This window comes from Pelodiscus sinensis, chromosome 11 (assembly GCF_049634645.1).
Source record: "Pelodiscus sinensis isolate JC-2024 chromosome 11, ASM4963464v1, whole genome shotgun sequence".
NCBI classification, from domain to species: Eukaryota; Metazoa; Chordata; order Testudines; family Trionychidae; genus Pelodiscus; species Pelodiscus sinensis.
Window position 1 is genome coordinate 19,811,494 of NC_134721.1, and position 26,402 is coordinate 19,837,895.

Genomic DNA, 26,402 nt, shown 5'->3' on the forward strand with positions numbered 1-26,402 from the left:
AAAGGAAGGTCTTGTAGCCAATGTCAGCATGAAGATCACATCTGACACTGCCTCTGATCCAGGTCTTTTGTAGTAGTTTTTTTTTAAAGGCGTGGGTGAAGGCTAGATTGAGGTAGTGATATAGGGAGAACAAGAGTCATGCTCTAGGCCCAAGCTGCATCAGCTATACACTTAATATGTTTCAGGCACTACAGTGTGCCAGTTCTGTGGCTGCACAGGGTGTCATGACTAGGAGCAGAAGCTAGAATAATTCAAATGGAATGTAAGGCACAAACGTTTAATGGTGAGGGTAGTTAACCATTGGAACAGCATGCGAAGGGATGTGCTACCTTTTCGTCACTCGGAGTCTCTGGATAAAGATGCCTTTCTAAAAGAAATTTTCCTGCTCATCCGCGAGTCATGGGGTAAAATGGAGGAACTGTGGAGTGAAGTTCTGTGACCTGTATCATGCATCATAATGATTACCCTTCTGGTCACTTCTGGCCTTAAAATAAATGGAACTCAAGACCTTATTCCCCCTTCAAACACAAAACCTTACAATGAGAGCAAGAGTGGATGCTCCAATTAGCTGTATAACATTAATGAGCCTTCAGGCATTAAAGGGCCACAGGATCTGACACATAGTGACTCAATCAGATGCTTTATCCAACACATGTCTGTGGTGACACATACTAGCCACGTTAATGCGCTGAGTTCTGATGACTATCTGTCAAAACTGTCCAGAATAACCCAAATCTGATTTTCCCAATAACACATTCATTATTGACATCTGTTTATCTTGTGTTAACTTTTGAGCTCAATAGGATGAGAAATGACATGAGAGAGGGAAAGTCTTGGGCATGTGGTGATTCTCTACCTGTGTTTCTCTTGTAACATAGTTTGTTTTTCCCTACTTGCTGTTTCCAGAGAGCGATGATGAGTACAGTGATGACGATGACATTAGCTGGAAAGTTCGCAGGTCTGCGGCTAAGTGCTTGGAAGCCATTGTCAGTACCCGGCATGACCTCCTTCAGGATTTCTACAAGACTCTCTCCCCAGTTTTGATAGGCAGGTTCAAGGAAAGAGAGGAGAATGTCAAAGCTGACATCTTCTGTGCTTATATCTCTTTGCTGAGGCAAACACAGCCCATACAGAGCTGGCTACATGCTTCTGACGGAGGAGGCAAGGAAGAGATTCCCCTCACCATGCTTCAGAACCAGGTGAGTGGGAAAGTGATAGACCAGATTAAGCTGAATAGGAGTGGAAAAAGAATTGGAAAAAGTGTCATCAACAAATGTGTGCAATAACTCAGCCAGGGAACATGGCTATCTGGAGGCTCAGGTCTCTTAGGAAGGCCACATCTTCACTTGCTGCACTGGAGATCAGTCTTTTGGTATTTGATTTAGCATGTCTAGTGAAGACCCGCTAAATTGGCGATGGGTCCGTGGTTGTGAAGAGGTAAAGGAAGCCAATGGGTGTGTAGCTGGAGTTACATATTTTAGCTGACCTTCCAAGTCTAGTGTAGACCTGGCCTAAGAGAATAAAAAAAGATGGAAAGCTTTCTGCTTGTTTTGATTCTTGGGTTTACAGCCGCATTTCAGAAAATCTGTTGTTTTCATCTCCTGAGACTACTCCAGATTTTCAGTAAGACTGATTTCATATGGTCTGTGTCTACGCACAGAACAGTTCATGTATTTTCCAGCCATGTGGAGGTACTCTAGCACAGGCAGAGGTGTCATATAACTTTCAAGCTGTCACTGAGTTCCAGTGTGGTGGTTTTGTGGTGTAGATGGGATGGCCTGACTGGGTCTGTATGAAGGGGTTATCAGTCCTCTTCCCTCACAGGTCATCGTGTGGGAGGCCATCCTAAAGGGCACAATGCTGTGTGTAAATATTGAGGCAGAATGGGAGATCAGCACAGGTTTACCCAGAATGTGTTTATATTGTACAGTATGGTAGGAGGGGACAGGCTTAGAGCTGCTCCAGGAAAAATATGTCTGTGTTTAATGTGTTGAATCATGCACACGATGTAACTTAAGGATGTCACATCTAGGTTAGTAGTTATACTAATATATCCTAGTTCTGTCTCTAGCATCTACTGTGGGTTACAATTCAAAGCATGCTAGCAACTAGGCTCCTGGGTGTTGAATTCAGGTCAAGTACTGTCCCAGTTTAACTGGTTTCAGACACTGGCCAGCACCAGTGCAGTCAGACTGTTTACAACAATTGACTTGTCTGGAATTGTACTGAAGCATGGATGCAGAGATCATTTTACACCAGGGCTGTGTTTACACCGACTATTTTTGAGAAATCTATCTCTGGTTCAGCTCCCCAGATATCACTAAGAATGAGAATGCAAGTGGAGTTGGTGCATTAATTCAGAGAAGGTCTAGAAAACGTGTTGATTGAAGTGTAAAAGCCTCATCATCAGTCATTCTCTCGCTCTTTTCTAATGAGTGGCAGTGCAATAGTGGAAGATTTCCCAGTAAAAAAAACTAGAGTAGATGAGGGATTGAAGGAGGAGACAAACCCTAGTGTAACCAGATTTTAATGTGTTGATTTTAATGTGTACATCAACAACTCAATGTGCTAAACCCAGACAAAAGCATTTTTAACTGACTCCCTGGTTCTGCAGTTTGGCTCCAGCCACCCAACCCAGAATTATAGCACTTTTGAACCAGTGTCTTTGTTCCCTCTAACATTTTCCATCCTTGAGAAATTCTTTTGGGCAGATTGAAATGTCTTATGAGCACCACCAATATTGAGGTTGTAGGTGGATGTGCAGGGTGTGCCAGTACAAACAAAAAACCTAGGTATAAATATATATTTTAAACAGTCCATAGGTATGGAAGACAATATATAAAATAAGGGATAATTAACAAGGAGCAATGCTTAAGGTATTTAATATGAAATCAAATAAAGAAAACTAACACTACTCTTGGAGTACATGTATTATCGTCCTTTTTAAAACTCAAGCTAGTAAACACACCAAAACAGGGCATACTGCAAATAGCTATATAAATAAATCAAAGACATGGTCATTAAGTAAAAGTCTAAAAAATACATACAGCTCTAAGATGCTAACAAATTATGGGTCAACTAGAAATAGTCGTGCTCTCCTTCAAAATATTAATACAATATTTACTGACAATGGAAAGGAGAGTGAAAGACATTCACTCTGGCTTATACGCTCACTCTGGGGAATGTTTAGGATCCATGCTATGCAAATGAAACAGATCTGTAAAACAGACAAAAGTTCTGGTTTGAAACTTACACCTTGTGTGTGTCACTAACTCGAAGAGTAGAAGCCCCCAGAGCACTTGCCCAGAATCCAACTCCAATTCAAAGGCCAAACAAATTAAACAGGATCCATGGTAAAAGTTCTTCCAGTTTTAACAATTTACCATGTATTAACTAGTGACACAGGATTTTAAAAAAATCATTAAGATCAGAGTTTACAGATATCTACAACTCAAATTATGTTAAAAGAATCATTTCCTTTCTTGCCTTAAGCCATTAACACCCATGTACACTTTGTTTGAAATGTAATCATGCAAATGTCATAAGCCAGGCCTTGGTTCCAGTATTCAAAAGCAGCCTAAAAGCTTTTAACTCACCTAAATTTTTGGCAGCATCCCGTACAGCCTGCCCCAGCCCAGGAGAGAGTCCTGTGTCTACAGCCCAGCTAAGGCTGCTGCACTGAGACAGACAGGGTCTGACTCTTGCTGCCTGCAGTTCAGATGGAAACAAGTTAAGACACCCCAAACTCCTCTCTGTCTCCACCTCACTGCACAGATGCCAGCACCGCTCTCGCTCCCCTCCCTCACCCCAGGTTTGCTCCCTCTCTCCCAGACCAGGAAGCTAGAGGAGCGGACTGGGTTTCCTCACAGGAAGCTGCAGGCAAACCCAGCTGCTGTAATCAGATTGCTCTAATCAAACCTCTACTCTCCTGTACTTTAGGCATGCTCCAAACTCCCCTCCTCTTTGTCCCCCTCCCGGCCCAGCCACACTTAACTGCCTCCCTTCCTTCTTATGTCCCCTTCCCTACTGGCATGCTCATTGTCTTGAGCAGGGAATGTCTGCTGCTGAGAGAGTTCTCTCCAGCCAGGAAGCTCTCTGCATGGCAGCCCTAAACCTCTGGGCGGGGCTGTTAGGAGCTGCGCAGCCATCCTGCCACAGGGAACTTAGTGTGAACTTCTTGACGTCAGCTTTTCACTTTTCACTTTCCACTGTTACACTTGGCTAATTTTATAGCATGAATAGAACCACAGTGTTTCAATGGCTGATGCTAATATGCTCAAGGACAGTTTCCTTGAGCATTGTAGGCAGGTACCTTTCCCTCCTGAGATCCATGTAGGAGAGCTGTATGATTGACCTACCTTCTGCACTCCCACTCTCTGATTCTCAGAAAATATCAATCCATTCTGGACTGGGAAGCCAAGCTAGAACTGTTGTACGAACAGCTGTTTCAGCAGGATATCTAATACTATGCTAATTACAGTGTGGCCACTCCCTTCGGCTACCTCTATACTGGCATGATTTTGTGCAAGAAACTCTTGCAAAAACTCTTCCAGAAGAGAGCGTCTACACTGGCATGTGCCTTTGTGCAAGAGATGTGCTTTTGAGCAAGAGTATCTGTGCCAGTGTAGACACTCTCTTGTGCAAGAAAGCACTAATGGCTATTTTAACCATAGGGCTTTCTTGCACAAGAAATTCATGTTGCCTGTCTACACTGGCCTCTTGCGCAAGAACAGTTGCGCAAGAGGGCTTATTCCTGAGCGGGAGCCATCAGAGTTCTTCCGCAAGAAACACTGATTTCATACATTAGAACGTCAGTGTTCTTGCACAAGAACTCGCAGCCAGTGTAGACAGGCAGCAAGTTTTGGCGCAAAAGCGGCTGCTTTTGCGCAAGATCACACCAATGTAGACACAGCCTTCATGTTTACCATGACTGTTGGTAGCTCACAGGAGGAAAATGTGCTGGAAGAATATCAAGGTGCGAAATGAATGTCCTTTTAAAATTAGCCATAGCTGTAACAAGTCGGCATGTTCATAATTGTTTGACTCCTGTAGCAGCAACAACAAACCAAGAGTGTTCTGAAGTGAACCAAGGTCCACTGAGGGGGATGGTCTGTGCCAGTCACATCTGCAAACTGCTGTGAAGGGGTTTGCAGACACTGTGTACCACCTCAGCCACTGTGTCAAATCTGTTGTCTGTGGTGGCAATTGCTCCAGTTAAGCAGACGTGTCTTTGTTCAGGGACTCACTGAATAAATTACTGCATAAACAGATCAGAGTTAAGCCATTAGAAGTCAGATATATTTTGGATACAATATATAGGTGTGCAGAGCATTAAATACCATATCAGGCTCTAATAATTACAGAATCCATTTGCTAGTGTTGACATAATATCTTTCTACGCTTGTGTTCTTGTAATCTCTTGTACATAGTTCATTGGCAGTTGAATTAAATGTTAGAAGCAATGTTCCTTTTTTGACCTATGTTTTATATTCTGGAATAAGCTAAAGGGTTACTGTCAACATAATTTAGCAATGTAGGAATCACCATACCAGACCAGGGCTCCCATCTAATTGGTAATCTGTCTCCTAGGGCATGTCTATACTTACCAGAAGATCAACTTTCTAGAGGTCAATCTTCTAGCGTTCGATTTAGTGGGTCTAGTATAGATCCGTACATCAAACTCTGAGGGCAGCTCCCGCTGGTGTCCATTACTCCTCCTTTTGCAAGGAGTAAGGGAAACTGATGGGAGCATTTGCTCCCGTCGGCCTCCCGCTGTGTGGATGTTGCTACAGCTTGGCTTAAGGTAAGCCGACTCCAGCTACTCATTTTGCATAGCTGGAGTTACATACCTTAAGATGATCTTCCTGATCTAGTGTAGACCATGCCCTATAGTGGCTAGTCTCAGGTGCTTCAGAGGAAAATGAAATAAATTCTGTAGTCAGCTTATGTGGTGCTTATGAGAAAACATCTTGCTAGCCCACATCCGTTAGAGGTTGTCTTTTACCCTGAAGCAAGAGGACATATATCTATTCCAAAATATATTTTTCTGCCCATTTAATGTAACTAATCTAAATAAATTCTATATTTTAAAAAAGAAAATATCTGTGTGGCTAATAATTTATACCCCATAATTAGGTAGTAATTCTGTGTAAATCCTGTAATTCTGTGTGGATTGGCTTTGCTGGAGCTCCACAAAAGTTCACTTGTTCGGATTTAATTGCAGGATCAGGTCCTCAGATATTAAACCTGAAAGAAATTTAACTTCTTGCCTCCAACTCATCTGATGAAGTTTTACTCACAAAAACATATTCCCTATTAAATCTGTTAGTTTCTACACATGTCTAAGGCTATGTGAGAATACTGACATTATTCCACACAGCAAGCAGTTATTTCGACATAATGTCGAGTTAGAGGACTTCTTACTCCAACTCCTGTAACCCTAATTTTATGAGGAGTAAGAGAAGCTGGAGGAAGAGAGCTCTTTCTCAGACTTCCTGCTGTGTGGATAGTGCCAAAAGCCAAAATAAGCTATTTCGACTTATGCTATGCAATTGATGTAGCTCAAGTTGCGTAGCTTATTTTGGCTTTAGCCCTGCTGTGTAGACGTGTCCTAAGATGTGTCAGAACTCCTTGTTGTTTCTACTTTGCACCAGTTTTAATTTTGCCTTTTGTTCAACTCAGACAGTTGAAACTTGATTGCTCAGTTTCACTTCCTCCTTGTTAGAGAAGCATGCAAGCTAACCACTAAGCAATACTGCTGTGTTTTGAGATTGTGGCACTAGAGGGGAAGGTTTGCCTTAAAATATTTTGATAGAATTAAAAAACCTTAAAATATGTGACTAGAAGAGTTTAAATAGCTGCTGCTTCACTCCACAGAAGCACAGACACACACATACACATACACACTGTGTCCCTATTTACTCTCTAGCATCTTCCTTTAATAAACCATTGAATTTATTCATTTTTGATTGCTTTCTCTTCTCACGCAGAATTATTCATGTGTGTAGCTAAGCTGGCAAATTGCTTTGCTGGCATAGTGCTATGTCAAAAAGGTTGTTACCTATTAAAGTTTTTTTTCTTTCTTTCTAAACCTGCAGGTTCCAAACATAATCAAGGCCTTGCACAAGCAGCTCAAAGAAAAGAGCATCAAATCAAGGCAAGGGTGCTTCAGTCTCCTTACAGAACTGGCCAATGTTCTTCCTGGCTGCCTGGCAGATCACATTCCTGCATTAATGGCTGGTAAAACTGGTTTGTTGGCTGGGAGATGGTAGGGAACGGTTGTCTCCATTTAAAGTTTCCACTCTCAGTGCTATAAGGTTTCTCTATGGCGTATATTTCTCTTTCCTGCTTTTCTACATTGTCTGGATGTTTATAAAAATGAAAAAAGGTAAAGGGTCTGCTCCTGCTGCCACTGACGTCAGTTCATTTTTTTGAGCTCTGGATTGGGGCCATAGCGGTGATGTTTTCTATTTCTCTTTAATGTCATGGAATGTTTTTAGATTTCTTATTGGGGAAGAGGTTTATTTACACATTTTCACCTAACTTTCCCTCCCTGTAAATTAGTGTGAAGGGTGCCCATCCAAAGAATGTTGAAATACTCATCATATCTACCAAGACCTTGGGCTGGTCCTTACTGTACATATGTGGGAAAACTCCTTTTTTAATTTCCCCTGAGCCTGATCATCCCATGTCCTTCAATTCCTGTGTGTTTACGAGAGACTATAGAAAATATGAATACATTACTGGGGGGGGGGGTGCAGGAGGGACTTTTGGAAATACCTTACTGATGGTTCATTCGAAGAACAACCTTCAGACTATATTATAGAAGTTAGATATGGAAAAGACCTATCCAGTCTGCCTCCTCGCCAATGGAGGATTATTCTTAGCCGAACGCAGATTTTTTTCTAACACTTTTGTCCAGTCTAACCCAAGCCACTGTATTGCCACTTCTTTCTTTGAAACTTTCCATTAGGGATGCGAAAGTTTAACCTTAACAGGTGATGCTCACTGGTTCTGGTTAACGGGTGGCGTTTGGAACAGCTCCCTGCCTGCTGTGGGCAAGGGGCTACTCCAGCCCCATGGAGCCAACCATGGACAGAGGTGCTCCAGCCTGGAGCAGCCCCTTTCTGTGGCAGGCCACAGGCAGGAATTGTTCCGGCTGGACTGGAGCAGCCCCTGCCTGTGGCAGTGTCCACTCCAGCCCGGCCACAATGGTCCTGCCCAGCCGGCTGTATTGGCTTTCCGTTCGCCCCTCCTCCCCTTGATTGGTTAACCAGTTAAATATTACGTTTTACCAATTAACCAATTAAATGGGATTTTACATCCATACTTTCCACAGATAGATGGGTCTCCTTGGCAGGAGTTCCTGGTGCTCACCATGGGTTGTTTCTTCGTTTCATTTTATTACTTCTTGATATAACCCTGTGTACCACACTTCATTTCTCCTTCTACAACTCTGCAGCTACTGGCAGGTGATTTTATAGCTTTCCAGTTCAAGTGCTTATAAAAGACTTTTGTAGCTCTCCAGTACAGCCATGTGGACTAGCTATGTGTTCAGCTAAGTGGCAAGTCAGAATATAAACAGCTACTGTGAGAGCGTGCGAGGATAAAGTTATGCCTATAGAAGGAGCTTTTACCAGCACTGCTTTGTTGGTCAGTGGTGTGATGCCATTGCTGTGCTGGGGAAGGCATCTCGTGTCAATGTAGTTTTACTGACAAAGCTGTGCTTGTACCTCTATAGATAGATAGTTTTCTTGTCAGCGGTGGCTTGACTATACTGGTTTAGTATAGATTAAATGCCCACAATTGTAGTGTGTTGTCAATATCATGGATTGGTATTCCTGTATGGGTGAAGCACTCCTAGTGTAGACATGGCCACAGTAGGGTGGAGCAAAGGGACCTATTTTGGCTTGTGTCCAATTATTTTAGAAACTGTTTGTAATCTTTGTTAAATCATTTGAAGAAAGAAGTTGATAATGTTGATGTCTCCCCTGAACAGGTATTATTTTCTCCTTGGCTGATAAATCCAGCTCCTCCAACATGAGGATTGATACACTGTCTTTCCTTCATGTTCTTCTTTGCAACCACCAGCCAGAAGTATTTCATCCCCATATTAAGGCACTGCTACCTCCTGTTGTGACTTGTATTGGAGACCCCTTTTATAAGATCACATCAGAAGCTTTGCTGGTCACTCAGCAGCTTGTGAAAGTTATCCGGCCCTTGGACAAATCTTGCACGTTTGATGCCCAGCCCTATGTTAAAGACCTTTTCTCATGTACGCTAAAAAGACTGAAAGCTGCTGATATTGACCAGGAGGTGAAAGAACGGGCTATCTCTTGCATGGGACAGATCGTCTGCAATCTTGGAGACCATCTAAGTGGTGATCTCCCGCCAACCTTGAAGATTTTTCTAGAAAGGCTCAAAAATGAAATAACCAGACTGACAACAGTGAAAGCATTAACCTTAATTGCTAGTTCTCCACTAAAGATAGATTTAAGACCTATTCTAGGGGAAGGATTCCCCATTCTGGCATCCTTCTTGCGAAAGAATCAACGTGCCTTGAAACTTAGTACTTTGATGGCGCTGGACATATTAATTAAGAACTACAGCGATAGCCTCAAGCCTGCCATGATTGACTCTGTGCTGACAGAACTTCCTGCTTTAATTAGTGAGAATGATCTGCATGTTTCTCAGGTGGCTATCGTGTTCCTTACTACCTTAGCAAAGATTTATCCATCTTCCTTATCCAAGATAAGCGGTTCAGTTCTTTCGGAACTCTTTCAGCTTGTCCACTCACCATTGCTACAAGGAGGAGCACTGAATGCCATCATAGACTTCTTTCAAGCCCTGGTTGTAACAAAGACAGCCAACATGGGTTATGCAGATCTGATGAAACAGCTAACTAGCCCCATATACTCCAGTCCTGGTGGGGCATCTGTGACTTTGCATAAACAAGCCTATTACTCTGTAGCAAAGTGTGTGGCAGCCCTTTCATCGGCCTGTCCAAAAGAAGCCACCAGAGTAGTGAGCCAGTTTATTCAAGATGTGAAGAACCCTAAGTCCTGTGCTGCTGTGAAAATGCTAGCTTTCCTTTCATTGGCAGAGATGGGTCGCACCATGAACCTAAGTGCTCAGAAGGAGCTCAAAACAGTAATCCTGGAAGCATTTGCTTCCCCCAGTGAAGAGGTGAAATCAGCAGCTTCCTATGCTCTGGGGAACATCAGTGCTGGAAATCTTAAGGAATATCTTCCCTTTATCCTGAAGGAAATTGGAAGCCAACCCAAGAGACAATACTTGCTACTCCATTCTTTAAAAGAAGTCATCAGCTCCTCCCCAGCAGATGGCCTCAAGCCTTATGTGGAAGATATTTGGGCTCTGCTTTTCAACCATTGTGAGTGCACAGAGGAGGGGACACGAAATGTGGTTGCTGAATGCCTGGGGAAACTGGCCCTTGTGAATCCATCTCTGCTGCTACCCAGGCTGAAAAAGCAGCTGTCATCAGGTAATGGGAAGGACAAGAATTAGCATGGGGAAATGCTTTTGTTCATTGCGTAAATATCTTGTAGAGGATTATCTTTTAAAAATTGACCATAGTACTGTATATCTGTTTTTGGAGGGAGCAAAGCCAGGCTATAGACAGTATCAGCCAAGATTAACCAAAATAAGTGTCTCAAAGGGTGTGTCTAGACTGCAGGGTTTTGTCGACAAACGTGGACTTTTATCGACAAAACTATACCTGCATCTATATTACCGCCGAGTTCTGTCGACATAATGTCGACAGTATTCAGTGGTTTTGTCGACAGCAGTAAACCTCATTCTACGAGGAATAACACCTTTTTGTCGACAGAGTTCTGATGACAGAAGGCGTTATTGCTTCTACACTGTCGTTTGCATCTACACTCTCATGTCGACAAAGCGGCTTGCTTTGTCGACAGAACTGAATGCAGTCTAGGTGCTCTTTGTCGACAGTATCTGTCGTCAAAAGCCTGTAGTCTAGACGTACCCAAAGAGTGCAAAGTTGTGTCATGTATAGTATTAAAGAAGATTTTAGAAAAATAGAGGGCTGTGTGACAAGAAATTACTTTGGAGGCAAGATGTGATCTGACCCAGTATGGCAAATTCTCTATTCCTTTATTCCTTATACAAAAAGAAACTTTATTATATTTCCATGAAGAAGCATGTTTTCCATTCCAAACACATGTAAAGAGCATACTATATAAATGCACACACTTTTTTTAATGTTCCCTCTTCATTGTAGGTTCCCCACATGCACGAAGTACTGTAGTAACTGCAATCAAATTCACAATTTCAGATCAGCCACAGCCTATTGATGTACTCCTTAAAGGTTGCATAGGTGAGTTTCAATCCCTATAGAAATCTTGTGAGGTATGGTACATTATAGTGGTCCTACAACTGTGGCATTTGGTATTGCAAGTAAGATTTTTTTTTCACATTAATTTGAGACTATCTAATTTGACCCCAGAGAAATGTAGAGGGAGAAAGATGGTAGAGTTCCATGCTGAGGTTACAGAATGAGTCTTAGTAAATGTTCTGGGGTCATCCTCCTTCAGTTATACATTCTGGGTTCCCGATTTTTTCCATTCCAGCTCATCTGAAGAAGTGGGTTTTGCCCACGAAAACTCATGATACTATATAGATATTTTTGTTAGATTCTAAGATGTTGCAGGATTACTTGTTGTTGTTTTTAAAGTTACGGACTAACATGGCTACCCCTCTGAGATTTATGTTACTCTTTGAGGATTAGCAGTAGGTAGATCTTGGAGAACTACTAAAACAGTGCATTTAGTGCTATCAAACACATGTTTATGCTATTGTCCTGCAGGTGACTTCTTAAAGACTCTTCAGGACCCTGACTTGAATGTTCGACGTGTTGCTTTAGCCATGTTTAATTCCGCTGCTCACAATAAGCCTTCTTTAATCCGAGATCTGCTGAACACTGTCCTACCCCACTTATACAATGAAACTAAGATCAGACGGGAACTGATACGGGAGGTATGTTACTAGCACTGCTGCTGAACAGTTAATGAGGAATTAACATGAATATGCTTTGATGCTCTCCTGAGCCAATAGGTTGATGGGAGAAGAACATCTTTTAGGCATTACGTTGGTAGCCCAGATGTGGCAATAGGGAGCCTTCTTCACTGTTGGTGACCAGGTGTATCACTTTCTCCTTTTTAGGTAGAAATGGGGCCATTCAAGCACACAGTGGATGATGGCCTTGATGTGAGGAAAGCTGCCTTTGAGTGTATGTACTCACTGTTGGAAAGCTGTCTTGACCGACTGGACATCTATGAATACTTGAACCATGTGGAAGATGGACTTAAGGATCATTATGACATTAGGGTAACTTCCTCCATTTAGCCATTCAAGAGTAGTGGAAGTAATTGGTTTTGATCTTACTTAAGTGAAGGCAAGGGCTCAGATTATGCAGATGTGTGGAGGTGCAGCCTCTGACTTGTTTTTCATGTTGCCCTGTTCTCTAGTATCTAAGCTTACTCTTACTTAAAATAAAAAGTTAATATTATGGTTGATGCCTTGAAAACACAGCCCAAGTGTAACCGATAAACTGATGTCTGCGTTGGTTTGCAAAACCTGAAACTGTGGCTCTGAAAGGTGTTGTTATAAGGCAGGAGTCAGCAACCTACGGCTCCCAAGCCAAATATGGCTCAGTAGGGAGAAAGAAATGGTTCTTTTGCTGCTCGAGCTCAGCACCCCATTGCTTTCCCCACAGCAGGGAGTCCATGTTGGCACTCCACCTTCTGCCCCTGCAATATTGGAGTGCCAGCGCCAACTTCCTGCGGGATGGGGGAGGAAGCCCTGAGCCTCCTCACAGGATCTGGCTTGCAGGGAAGAAGTGTAGTCAAAAGTGCCTGTGCGCACTGCTGCTTCCCTTCCCTCCTCCCCCAGCTGGGGGAACAGCAGCATGTGGGTGCACTTCCTAGATGGTTTTCCTGCTGCTCTCATTGGCTAGAATCCGGCCAATGGGAGCAGCAGGAGGCCATGTCTGGGATTGCGCAGGGTGCAAAAGAAAGTGAATGCCCCCCTTCCTCTCATGCCCAGACTCACCCCCCCACACCCATCCTCTCTGCTGAGACCCCATGCTTCCAGCCTGCTCCTGCACCCTTACCCTGGCCAGACACCTCCCCACAGCTTGCTTCTGCACCCTCCCCCTTGGCCAGACATCCTACTCCCAGCCTGCTCCCTACCTCCCACCCTCACCTTCTCCTGCACCCCATGACCCGCTCATATCCTGCACCCCCATCCCACTCACAGGCATCCCTGTCCTGCATACTTAACCCCTCATTTTTGGCCTCACCCCAGAGCCCCACAAAATCCACTAACCCTGGAAACCCAGAAGAGTTAATCTGGTCTCAGACCTTGAACCTCCCTCCTGCCAAGGGGCTGGAGTACCAGGGGAGAAAGGTATTTCAGTTGGGAGCCAAATCAGTGAAGGTTGGGGTTTTTGGAGAGGGGCTGGTTTTTTTGTTTTGTTTTGGGGGTTTTTTTTGTTTTGTTTTTTGCTACTCACATGTGTGTGGTCCCCAACTGATTTTCCTGTGGGTCAGTGGCCCATGGCCCAAAAGTGTTTCCCCATCCCTGCCATAAATAAAGACAATGTTGAAACCTTTTGTGTTAGACATGCTATTTTACCTTATTTAAAATGAACCTTGGCCAACAAGACCCCAGTCAGGGCCAAGCCCTCATCTAGCCGCAGCATCCTGTCCCGTCCCAATACTGGGGTAGGCCCCGCAGTCTGGTCCACATCTGGATGCAGGAAGGGCTCATGATGGCCCCCCTCCTGCAGTAGCATGGATAGGAAGAGAGGCCACAATCCAGCTGTGGATCATCTTGGTCCAGACCCTCGTCCAGTCACTGCTGCCTGGGTGCACCAACCCAGCCCCAGCCAGGTAAAGTAATCAGCCCTAGGACTCTCCCAAATACTCCCCACACCCTGGCCTGTCTCCTGCACCTCCCACACACCCTGTCTGCCCTGAGCTCCTCATACACCCCAGCCTGGACTCCTGCACCCCTAGCAGCAGAAGTCCCATTAAATAAGTCTGTGAGTACAATGTTTTATTTATGCTATTATTAATCATAGTCAGTTATCAATAATATTAAGTTGTATATTTTCAGTCATGCAAATGTGCATTCTTATACGGCTCTTTGTACCGGTAAAGACTGGAGCATCCCCTCTCCCCACCCCAGGCAGGGGGCTGCTCCAGCCCTGTAGGGCCAGCTGTGGGCAGGGGCTCTCCAGCCCAGCTGGAGCAACCTTCATCTTCAGCGGCCCTAGAATTAAGGCATACATTTTTAACAATGAAATTAACCATTGGAACTGTTTACTGAAGGTTGTGATGGATTCTTTGTCACTATCTTAAATCAAAGTTGTATTTTTCTAAAAGATGCACTCTAGGAATTATTTTGGGGAAGTTCCATGGCCTATGGTAGACAGAAAGTTGAACGAAATGATCACAATGGTCCCTTCTGGCTTTGAAAAATGGATTTTGTGTGGATACAATTGTACTAGTATGAAATGCTCCTATTGGTACAGCTTTTTAAAAATAAGCTGTGCTTATATAAATACTTTTGTATTCGTACAGCTCTGTTCACTTTTGTTTTACCATTTGAACAATATGTAATTCAAGCAGTACAAAAACTGTTCATGGGATTCTTCTGTTAGGGCTGGTCTACTCTCACTTACTGTAACTCATATGATTTATAGGCGGATTGTAAGAACAGGTCTTTTTCTTCCAGTTCCCTTCAAATTTGACTTCTGCTGAGGGCCAGATCCTATAGTACTCGTGAGGCAAAACACCTTCTGATGTGAAAAGGTTTTGCATGAGAAGTCTTAAGGGCTGTAGGATTTGGCCTGTTTTTAAATACTCGGAAGGGCCATGTGTATTCTGTAATGCTTTGGAATGTGTTGTATATTTTATTTTCTAGAATCTAAGCCTTTCTTCTGTCTAAAAAACCAGTCCCTTATGACTACAAAGAAAACCATCCAACAGAGAACAATGTAATGTGATGCAGTAATTTCTGCTTGAAATTGTTGCAGTAGAGTGCATGGGGACTTGACAGAAGGCTTCTGGGTTTGAGGGGCATCTGAGAGTATTTTAAATCAGCCCTTTTTTAAAAATCCTCTAGATGTTGACGTTCATCATGCTGGCTCGACTCTCCACGCTGTGCCCTAATGCAGTTCTACAAAGGCTAGAACGATTGATTGAACCCCTGCGGGCAACCTGCTCTACTAAGGTACAATTAAATGAAAGCTTCAGTTATCAGATATATTTGAGCGTCTGCTATTTTGGAAAAAAAAGTGAGTGCTATTCTTCCGTGTGCAAAAGAGATTTTCCAAGATCTGGAAAGTCTACAAGCACCACTGCTTTGGTACTGCAACCTCGGTCTTAATGGCTGGTTAAAATCAAGAATTTCTCATTTGTAGTAAAACAAGAATTAAACATTACTGGAAGGTATGGTACCTTAGACAGTGTTGTCAGAACTTGCTGAAAATGAGCCAATTTGGGGCATGCAATATTTAAACGACTTGTCACGGAATGGAATTTTTGTCACAAGTTCTTAAAAACTAGAACTCTGCAGAAAATATTTACAGCAATATTACTTTAGTCTTAAGGTTAAACTCAGCCTCCTTAAATCATAATTTGCTTATTTCCATACTTGCAGTAAACGGCACTCAAGATCAATTTAGTTTTGAGACTTCCATTGTGGTTCTGCTTAAAAAATGAGTAAAAACATTGTGTTGATGTTCCATTGGCTTTGAATCAGATGTGCTCAATTATTAAATGAAAGAATGGGGTTTTTAACTGCCATCCCTGCAAAGTCACCTGGGTCCTTTCAGCTTGCAACCTGTAACAAATATTCTACAGTTGGAACCAAAATAGCTCTGCTGATGTTCAAGCCACAGTAACTATGGGAGACAGAGCTAGATTCTGTGTTGGCTTTACAGGTGTAAAAGAACGAATACAAAGCAAATTTATTTTCTGCTTAGTATTCAGTATGCAAATAGCAGAGGGATGTTTTTACCTAATTAAAGACTTAAAAGTGAAGAGCCAGTAAAACCAACCAGTGAAAAAGTAACTACAGTTGTTAGATTTCATGTAATTTATTTCACACGTAGGTGGAGCAGTTATAATTGAGGATAGAAGTACCCAGTCACCTTGGCTACTAATAGAAAATCAAGTTTTCTTTAATTTGGTCAGGTGTATTATACTGTGCCTAGAATTTATATTTTCAAATGTGTATCTTAAACTGATGTATCTATGTAGCACTTGCCAGTGGAGATGTGTGTAGATAAAGGCAGTATCTCTTTGTGAATACATGTACAACCTTGTTCATGATCATCTTGATGATGAAAAGTGTAAGTACCTCAAATTTCATTCTAAGATGAAGGCATAACTTCTTTAGGAATGTTGAACAGTGCTCAGGGTTGATTTAATTCTGATCTTTCTGAATATGATCTACATGGATTGCTTTTGAAAAACTCCAATTAACTCCACCTCTCTCACTACCTTGACAGATGAATATTAATGCTGATAAATGTAAAGTAATGCATACCAGAAAAAAATCCCAACTGTATGTATAAAATGGACTAATTTAGCTGTTACCACTTGAGGCAGATCTTGGGAGTCATGATGGATAGTTCTTTGAAAACATCCACTCAATGTGCAGCAGCAGTTTAAAAAAGCTGCGAATCATTAAAGGGATAGACTAGGACAGATCTTATTGCCTCTATATAAATCCATCTTGAATACTGCATGCATATGTAGTTGCCTCATCTAAAAAAAGGTATCTCGCCTTTAGAAAAAGTTCAGAAAAGAGCAATAAAAAGGATTAGGGGTATGGAACGGCTGCCATATGAAGATCAATAATACTGGGACTCTTCAGATTAGGAGAGATGACTAAGGCAGGGTGTGTGTGTGTGTGTAAGTAAAGGTCTATAAAATCTTGTGTGAAATAGTGTTATTTACTCATAACACCAGAGTTGGGGTTATCAAATAAAATTAATAGGTAGAAGGTTTATCAAACAAAAGGAAGTACTTCACATAGTCAACCTGTGAAATTCCCTGCCTGCGGATGTCATTAACAGCAGGACTTTAACAGGATCCAAAGAAGAACCAGATAAATTCATTGCTTTTAGCCATTGGCCAAGAATAGTGGCCCTGGCCCGCGTTTGTCAAAAGCTGGGAAGGATGACGGGATAGATCACTTGATTACTTGTTCTATTCATTCCCTTTGGGGCACCTAGCAGTGGTCACTATCAGAAGACAGGATACTGAGCTAGACTGACCTTGTCTGACCCAGTATGGCTATTCTTATGTTCTCCCAGTAAGACTGTGTGTATATTCCCAGCATACATGTTTGGCTTTTTCCAGATCCCATTTAAGGGCACTGTTTTTAATTTTTTTAGGTAAAAGCTGGTTCAGTGAAACAAGAATTTGAAAAGCAGGATGAACTGAAACGTTCAGCAATGAGGGCGGTAACTGCTCTACTAACCATCCCTGAAGTAGAGAAGAGTCCAGTGATGACTGAATTTTCTTCTCAAATCAGAGCCAATCCAGAAATGGCTTCACTCTATGAAAGCATTCAAAAGGACTCAGCTTCATTATCTACCATAGAATCAATGGATATGAGTTAAGTCTGCCATATCCTTCCCCATCGCTCTTCTCCAACATGTAAATGAAACAAGATGCTTCACTGGCAGGCAGAAGAATGTCTCAGAGCTGGCCTCAGCTTTAAAAAAGTGTGTATGTTTTTAAAAATGACTAGTTCTGCTTTGAGTCAGACCTCTGATGAAACTAAGTTAGCAATAATAAGGTAAACTGTGTGGTATACTGCAGCTGGGACAAAGCAAGTATATTTAATTTGGAATTATTCTAAGCTTTAAGTTCAGCTATCTAACTTTACTGTTTCTATTTTTCAGTAATAAATTGTAACTCCCTCAGAGCAATTTCCCACCGTGGTAACATTTCTTGCACTACCATTTTGGATAAGGACAGTAGTTTAAAGGCAACTTAAAAATGCATGTGTAATGGTTTTAAAAAATCCAAAATGTTTGCAAAAGATCTATCCTCACTAGACTAGTTTAAAAATTAAGAGCAATGTCCTGAAATTCAGAACAAGCAAAGCGCCAGTATCACAGCCCTTCTTTCAAATGTTTGCTGTAAACTGCACTTGAGTGGAATTTAACATTCAAGCTTTAATGATTTCCATTGTAGCTAAACTCACAATTTTGATAGTCATTTTTATGGCTGCAAAAGGCAAAGCTCTCAATTTTCATTCTCCACTAGTTTGATTTCAGAGCTACTTTGTACAAACTGTCTTCCAAAACTGAATGTCATGCTTAATTATACTTTTAATCTTCCATATATTTAATTTTTTATATATGCAGCAGTGTTTTCCTGACTTAGTGCCAGAAGTGTTCCACAAGGAAATTACTCTTGGCAGTGGCTGTCAGATACCAAAGCATTCTGTGACAACAATAGATTTGAGTAATAGCAAACCTGAGACTGAAGCCATAGTACTTCTTGCAGCCATGGATTTGTAATTTTCCTTTTCAGGTTGCTTTCTTTTTGACTTTAGTTAAGAGTGAAACATTTAAATGTACTATTTATAGTGCAAACTGTGAGAGCTTTCCATTTGGTATGAGTAGCATCCTGGGACAATAAAAATGTATTTTGAAGCTGTATTTAATAGAAGTAAAACATTTGGTCAACTAAAGCATTTCAGCTATGCTGCTCCTTGTTCATGTCTCTCAAGCTACTTTAAGGACTACATGTATTCATGTGATGTTTCAGAAGACAGTTTAAAAAATTTCCTTTTCTATTTAATACACCATCATAGTAATTGTTAGACATTGTTTAATGTACGCCCACTATCAATAGTGAAAGGTGTAAAGGAGACCAGGGATGTTGGGGGGGGAAAAATTGACATAGTAGAAATCAAGCCTGGAAAGCATTAACTGAAAAGTGATGTCCTACATTCTGTAGGGAAATTTTTTCAAGATTGCATTCCAATCAGATATGCTCCAGCACTGCAAGCTTGTTGGTTATCCTCTCCTGTAGCACAGAATCTTATCTTTACTATAAAGCATTTTGTATTAACTATTGGCAGAGTATATTTCCACCTCTTAACTGCCACAACTAAAAACAGCATTGAGGTGCAGCCTTACTGAATTTAAATAAAGCAACACATGCTTCTATAATTTAGAAGCATGCATTCAGAAATGTCAAGCTTGCTAAGATTGTGGGAAAGTACCCCATCAGGAAGATTTGAACTAGTCTTAAATCTACTTGTATGGTGTAGCAGGAGGGCAATTCAAGCAGTGTTGTACTCCTGTTCCCCTTTCAGCTTCTGCTTGCATCTTTAAATTCAACTGCTGTTTAGAAATGAGTTCTAGACAAGCTAACCCAGATTATGAACTAAGTAAAAGTTTTTACCTTAGTAGCCTATCCCTTGAGGCCTCATTTTGATTTCAACAAGCTGTCTGTTTCACAAGTGTAGAAAATCTCATACTAGGAAAATAAGGACTAAGCCAGTACCGGTGCAACTTCACACCATAGCTATAAATGAGGCTCCTTCCCTCCAACTTCAAGACTAGCACAGAGGGAAAATGGAGGTGCTCAAGCTGCTGCTAGTTTCAGAGGGAGATGAAATCTTCCTGCAGTTCTGATCCAATGAAGACTTAATTCAATTCAAACATTCAACACACCACCACATTGTGGGGTTTTGTATTTTATTAAATACAGTTACACAAAAGAGGAGCACATTTATTCGTTTTCCTCACTGCGCAGTCTGGCATTTGGATTGGTGATCTTGATAGCAAGCTGAGCTGCTCTCTCCACAATTACTTTGCGGTTCTTGGAGGAAACATTGTGAGCAATCTCTGCACAATAAGACCTATTAAAATAATATGGATAAAGAGTCAGTACTTCAGCAACATGACACAGGCCAATATTCAGTTCACAGCCTAGGAATAAAATCTCCCCCTTTAAGCAGCATAGATACAGCAACTTTGAACTGAGTGTGCGGGCATTTGCTAGGGAAAACACAGCAGCTATGTCTAGACTGGCAAGTTTTTCCGCAAAAGCAGCTGATTTTGCGGAAAAACCTGCCAGCTGTCTACACTGGCTGCTTGAATTTCCGCAAGAACACTGACTTCCTACTGTCTGAAATCAGTGCTTCTTCCAGAAATACTATGCTGCTCCCGTTCGGGCAAAAGTCCCTTTTGCGCAAAGCTTTTCCGCAAAAGGGCCAGTGTAAACAGCTCAGATTTGTTTTGCGCAAAAAAGGTGATCGGGGCTTTTTTTGCTCAAAAGCATGTCTAGATTGGCATGGACGCTTTTCCGCAAAAAGTGCTTTTGCGGAAAAGCGTCCGTGCCAATCTAGATGCTCTTTTCTGCAAATGCTTAACGGAAAACTTTTCCGTTAAAAGCATTTGCAGAAAATCATGCCAGTCTAGACGTAGCTAGCAAGTGGCTCCAAGTATTTTTGCAAGAAAGTTACTATATTTGAATATTTACTTTAAGCACTGGGTGGGTATCTAATGAAAGTTCATGATTTAGGCATTTAGAAATACACACATCTGAGATTAATCAGGTGTATAAGCAGTACCTCTCGAGGAACTCCTAACATTCTTCTGGACTATTTTTAATTAGGATCAAATAGACTTACATTTGAATATCTATTAAATCTAAACTCTGAACACACCCTATTAGTTGAAAAATCAGTTTAGATTTTAAATCTAATATTTTAGCAAAATCTACTAAAGTTTCATAGTCCACAAACATTCCAACTTGCATTTCATTTCCTCTCTCCCTCTCTCATCCACCCACTGTTGCAGAAATGTAACTCTTGATTCACAAGATAACCCTTCCTGCTCCCAATTAACACACACTGATATCTGTTGTTGCAACTGTCTACAATTCTCTTCTTCAAATAACAATTGCATTTTCTTCTGCTGACCCCACTTCTCTACATTATCCTAACATCCCTAGGATCAAGTTACTGTGGGGGAAAAAATGCAGCATTGATCCAGTGAAAACAGCTAAGTTGGGAGTAGCATACACATGTCAGCAGTGACTCAGGCCCTACCACTGACAGTAAATATGATCTTAACACATTATTCCTAAATCATTACTTCCTTCCTAGCTTGTTATTACAGCACTTAATGGTTAAGTTGATGGAAAGCAATCTATCTGCCTAGTATTTTCTAGGATGCTGCTGCTGCAGCAGTTTGTAGACAGTGAGGTGTTCAGTACCTTGCCAAATAAGATCCTGAATTTGATGTGATACTAAGACTATGGAATGTTAAAAAGCAGGTCAATCGGTAACCGTTTAACTACTGAAAATTTCAGCAGTTACATACACCCACAGTCAGCTCCCCAGGAGCCAGCTTCCATCTGCTTCGCTGCCTGCTCCTTCCTAACTACCCTCATCCCAGGAGTGGGGTGGGAACCTGCACATTAACAGATAAGCTAAGACTTAGCAGTTAACCATGTAACTAGTTCGTCTATTACATCCCTAATTAAGACCATACTTCTGTCCTTACAGGAAAACTCCTTATTGCTCCCCATCACTGAAGATTAAGTAGAGATATAAAATCCTGTTTAATTGGTTAACCACTTAATGGCTTAAATGGGATCCTGCAGACAAGGGGCTGGACCAGTCTGGTTGGCATCCCTCTTGCCCATGGTGCAGTGGGCTCACCCAGGCTGGAGCAGCTCCCCCCTTTCCTCTAGTTAGCCTGTGATGCTTCCCCGTTACCCCAAGTTTTAATGAACAGGTTAGACAAACCACTCTCAGAAACCCTAGTTAACCTTGTTCTTGCTCAGCACTGGGGTTAATGACTATATGATTTCTCCAGAGCCCTTCTGCCCTACAGGTCTTCAGCTCTGAATAACTACATTAGGAAGCCTGTATCATAGGACTAAGATCAATCTACAAAAACCTATAAAAAGCAACGGTTAGGGTTTTATTTAATCAAAGCTCATAATTTCTTCACTGTGATATCAAAATTCAGTAACTACTGAAGTATCACACAATGATCTTCTAACACCTGAAGCTGACAAATAAAAACATTTTATTAACATCCAAGGAAGGGAGACTTGAAGGGGAAACAAGGTAGGCAAGCACAGCCATTCTGTTATTGTAATTCAGGTGTTCAAATATTCTCTGCCTAGGACCCCCAAATTCAAATACAGCCTTGTATTTTTTAAGTCAATTCCTAAAATCCTTTATGGTCACATCTTACAGTCCTTTGGTGTTCCAAAAAAGCAAGGTATTACAGGAACAGCAAGAAATCATGGCTTGGTTTTGAGTTAGAGGGTACAGGCTGGGAGAGTTACTGGTCTGCAAGCTGATACTGCTGAGGGGTTTGGATGCTGGAGAAAAGAGGTTACAGCAGTTGCAGGCTAGCGCTAGCTTCAATTATTCCCCACCCCTCCCCGCTCCAGCAAAAATTTTAATTAGGTTGAGCATGTATTCCTGCTTTTCAAAGTTTCAACTCCTTGCCATCTCTAATTGCAGGGCTCGACAAATCACCCGTGGCAAGTAGATTTTAGCCTGATGCAGCCGTGCAGCGCAGTCTGCGCGCACGCAGCATGTGCTTCCGCGTGGCTAGCAATGGGCTTGCCGCAACTTGGCAAGTCCTGTCTATTTGGATATCAGTAACTTCCACAGGCCTCCAAACATGATCAAGGCTCTAATGAGTTAAGCTCCTAAACAGCATAGTACTTCCTGAGAGCAAATTATGGTGTAGATGGGCAAGGAGAGCGAACTGCTCCAGCAAGAAGCAAAGACAGGAGGAAGAGTGAACATAGCATTTCACTCTCACTAGAACTTAAAATATAGCATAGGGATAATGAACCTATGGCCCACTGGTTGGTTCTGGCCCCCAACTTGTGATGTGTGCCACTCACATTGGCCAAGAAATTGTACTCAATGAGACCAGCAGGTGCAGGATGGCAGGGAGTCACCTAAACTAGGAATGGAAAGGGTTAACTGGTTACCCTGTAAGCCAGGGGTGGAGAACCTCAGGTCCAGGGGCTCCGGCCTCTGAGGTTCAGCACCCCCCTTTGTTGGGGAGCCCATGGAGGTGCTCCAGCCCCCTTGCTACTCCACCGCAGGGCTGGCGCACACAAAATCTACTAGGTGGGGGCCCCCCCAAGGCTCTGGTGCGTGAGTGGAATGTAAAGGATGTCTTTCTCCTCAGTCGGGAGCCACATCAACTAGGATTATTTTGTGCTTCTTACTTGTGTGGCCCCTAATTTTTTTGTGGGTCAGTGGCCCCCAATCCAAAAGTTTCCACACCCCTGATCTCACAGCTTCTAGCCCTTTCAATCAGTCTTTCCCCACCCTTGCAATCCACCCTGGACTCCTGCCTCTCCCCCTCCCTTGAGAGCCTTGACTTTCATCACAACATTGAAACAGAATTGAAAGTGTTAACCTACATCACAGAATACCAGGGTTAAGTTTTAAAAAGATTTTTCCCAACTTACTTGTTACTCATCAGCAGCACCTCAAGTTCCTTGACATTGTGGACCAGAAACTTTTTGAATCCGGTGGGCAGCATGTGTTTTGTCTTCTTATTGCTACCATAACCAATGTTGGGCATCAAGATTTGCCCCTTGAATCTCCGGCGAGCTCTATTATCAATACCTCTTGGTTTACGCCAGTTGCGCTAGGGAAATGCAATGACATTTTAAGAATACAATTACACAATCATGAAGAATAAATAAAATACACAGGGTGGACGTAATCTTTCAATCAAGCATCTCTCACATCCTGTATAACAATAGAAGCACATTTGCAAAGAGCCTCTACCATACAGCATTAATACAGAAAATCCACATTTCTGATCCTGGATCATTGAAGGTACTTTTTATGTTTTACCCAATAACTTCTAAATACACTCACTTCTCAGACTTCCAAGATTTAAACACTTTTTTTTTTAAAATCAGAAGGATATATACCTTGATCTTGACATAGCGATCTGACTGATGGCGGATGAACTTCTTGGTTCTCTTCTTGACGATCTTAGGTTTCACAAGGGGTCTGAGGGCAGGCATGGTGTCTAAGATAAATAAAACAGGGATAAGAAACAATACAGAACAAGATGTAGAAGGACCTCATCTCATTGAAACATGTAGCAGATTGTCTTCCATTAACTAACCACTTGCAGAGCTAGTAATGGAATGGGTATTCCTCTGCAATAGCTCTCCCTCCCACTTCCGAAGCTGGAAGAGTACTGAAAGCTCTCCAGACGCGGTCCTGGGGAGGTCCTATTTTGCCCCACATAAGTCAAAATTATTTGGGAATAAAATATCTTCGCAACTCATATCCTAGAACTTCCACCGGATGTTTTTAATGAACCCACCACCCTGTTCTGTGGTGGATGTGTCCAAACAGCTATTCTTGCAGCACATACTCCATTATATAGAAAACGAAATAGTATGTATAATTTTGCCCCATCTTGCCTATATCTCTAATCACCCCAGCAGCTGTACATCAATTTTAATTGTGTGTTCATTAAAGAGGTTTCCTCTATGAAATGCAGTAACTCCCTCTAGCATTAACGCTAAAAGACCTTTCCCTTACCGATAGCCAAACGCTCACTTCCACTGACCAACACACTGGCTTATGCAGCCACTGTAAACTGGGATTTCCAGTACGATCTTGGTTGAGAAGTAAACGAGACTCAGATACTAAGACGTTCAGCACCGTAGTACGATATTGGAACGTGAAGACCCCGTGGTCAGGCGACTCGTGTGAGTAAACTGCCATTCAATAGGAGCGGGCTATGGGGGAAGATCGTACGGCCACGCGCGTATGCTGCTCTGGGCCAATACGTCTCCCCCCCACCCAGCAATTCCCCTAGGATTGCAGGCGCACAAGTCGGCCGGCGCCAGAGCCAAGGCCCCGCTGCGACCCCAGAACTGGGAGGCGCAACCCGCGCGTTACCGGCACCGATACGCGCCTCGCCGGCAGACCAGGCTGGGAAGCGGAGGGACGCTCCGGAGACGCCCCGTCTCCGAGCTCCGGTCACCACTTGCTCTACCCCCCACCCTTCCCCAGGGCCGGCGCGAGCCCCCCCCTTCCGTTGGGGAGCCATAACTCGCCCCTCCCGGAGCAGCCCAGCTCGGCCTCGCCAAAATCCCCCCCCCCCAGCCTTGGGCCGCCTCTTGAATCCGGCGCGGCCGCCAGGCGACTCCCCGGCTTGGGCTCCGCGACCGAAATAATTCGCTCCCCGCCGGGAAATACCCCGCAGCGCTAATGGAGGAGACCGCCGACAGGCCTTAGGAGGCGGCAAGGCCGGGCTAGCGGACCCCCCGGGAATAGATGGCAACGGATTGCGGCCGGCCGGGACTTACCGGCGGTTAATGGCGGCTACCCTGACAGGCAGCGCCGCTGAGAGAGAGCGAGCGGAAGAGCGCGCGGACTGATGAGATTGCTCCTGAAGGTCCTTTTAGGGCATAACCCTGATCAGGAGACCGAAAGGGGGAATATGAACCAACCTCAAAAACCTAGTAAATAATATGGTCAGATGAAGACAAAAGGATATTTATTTCAAGAACAACAGATGTAAAAAAGATTAGTAGTTTTTTTTAACAATAATAGTAACCATAATCTGCCAGGACCTTTCCCTAATCAACTTCCGCCAAAAGTAAGGGCAACAGCTAGAAGGAATGCTGATGAAGTTACTTCCGCCAATAATACGGCCAATGCCTGAGAGCCATCTAGTGGCAGGTTTCGGATACTGTAGCGTTGATGCCACAGATGGCATGGGCCATGGCACCCAAGGACAATTAACCGTGTTTTGGTCTGTATTAACTTATTTATTTTTTCATTGAATTAATTAACAACTTTCCTATATCTTCAAGGGAAATTGTCAGGTAGCAAAGCACTAAATATTCATTGTTGGTTACATAGAACATTGCTTTACAAAATTAGTATTTTTATAATGTAATATTAATAGGAACACCCATACTAAGCTATTAAAATGCATATAATAATACTGAGGGATATTTTAACATAAATAATAGTATTTTTCTTAGTTTTTATGGAAGATCTCACATACAATATTTCTTAAATATCTGTTTCTTATTTGACCAAATCTCATTTCTGGGGGGCACTACTCATGGTTTTTAGATGGTTGGCAATACTGTAGTCAATACACCTGTGATAAACTCTGTATGTATATTTATGCCAAACTTCAGTGAAGTCAAAAGGGCTCCAAATTAGAGGTGTCTGCTCATACATGTTTATCCAAGACTAGGCCCTAAAATAAAAAAAAGCTTTAAAAGTTTATTACATTGCTCACCTGTTTAATTTTCTTGTGTTTAATTTAGGTTTCAGTCCTGACATTT

At 42.5% G+C, this 26,402-nt stretch overlaps 2 protein-coding genes and 1 non-coding gene across 3 annotated transcripts in view; 1 reads left to right on the plus strand and 2 right to left on the minus strand.

Annotated features, from left to right (window-relative positions):
- Positions 1-19,810, plus strand: part of LOC102455902 (cullin-associated NEDD8-dissociated protein 1-like) — a 36,698-nt gene extending 16,888 nt beyond the window's left edge. Inside the window, exons 9-16 of the mRNA XM_025189572.2 lie at positions 907-1,199; positions 7,098-7,239; positions 8,999-10,501; positions 11,258-11,353; positions 11,843-12,012; positions 12,199-12,363; positions 15,166-15,273; positions 17,447-19,810. Of these exons, the coding sequence (XP_025045357.2) occupies positions 907-1,199; positions 7,098-7,239; positions 8,999-10,501; positions 11,258-11,353; positions 11,843-12,012; positions 12,199-12,363; positions 15,166-15,273; positions 17,447-17,674 (2,705 nt within the window). The 3' untranslated portion in view covers positions 17,675-19,810. The remainder of the gene's footprint in view (positions 1-906; positions 1,200-7,097; positions 7,240-8,998; positions 10,502-11,257; positions 11,354-11,842; positions 12,013-12,198; positions 12,364-15,165; positions 15,274-17,446) is intronic.
- Positions 19,734-25,545, minus strand: RPL32 (ribosomal protein L32). Its single transcript, XM_075938733.1, has 4 exons — positions 25,407-25,545; positions 24,009-24,109; positions 23,535-23,716; positions 19,734-19,935 (listed from the first exon to the last, which is right to left on the minus strand). The coding sequence occupies exons 2-4, from the start codon at positions 24,102-24,104 to the stop codon at positions 19,806-19,808; spliced, it is 408 nt and encodes a 135-aa protein (XP_075794848.1). The 5' UTR covers positions 24,105-24,109; positions 25,407-25,545; the 3' UTR covers positions 19,734-19,805.
- LOC112547418 (small nucleolar RNA SNORA7) lies at positions 24,178-24,317 on the minus strand. The gene has a single exon (XR_003091161.1). It is a non-coding gene; the product is annotated as a small nucleolar RNA SNORA7 (small nucleolar RNA).
- Positions 25,546-26,402: the final 857 nt, after the last annotated feature.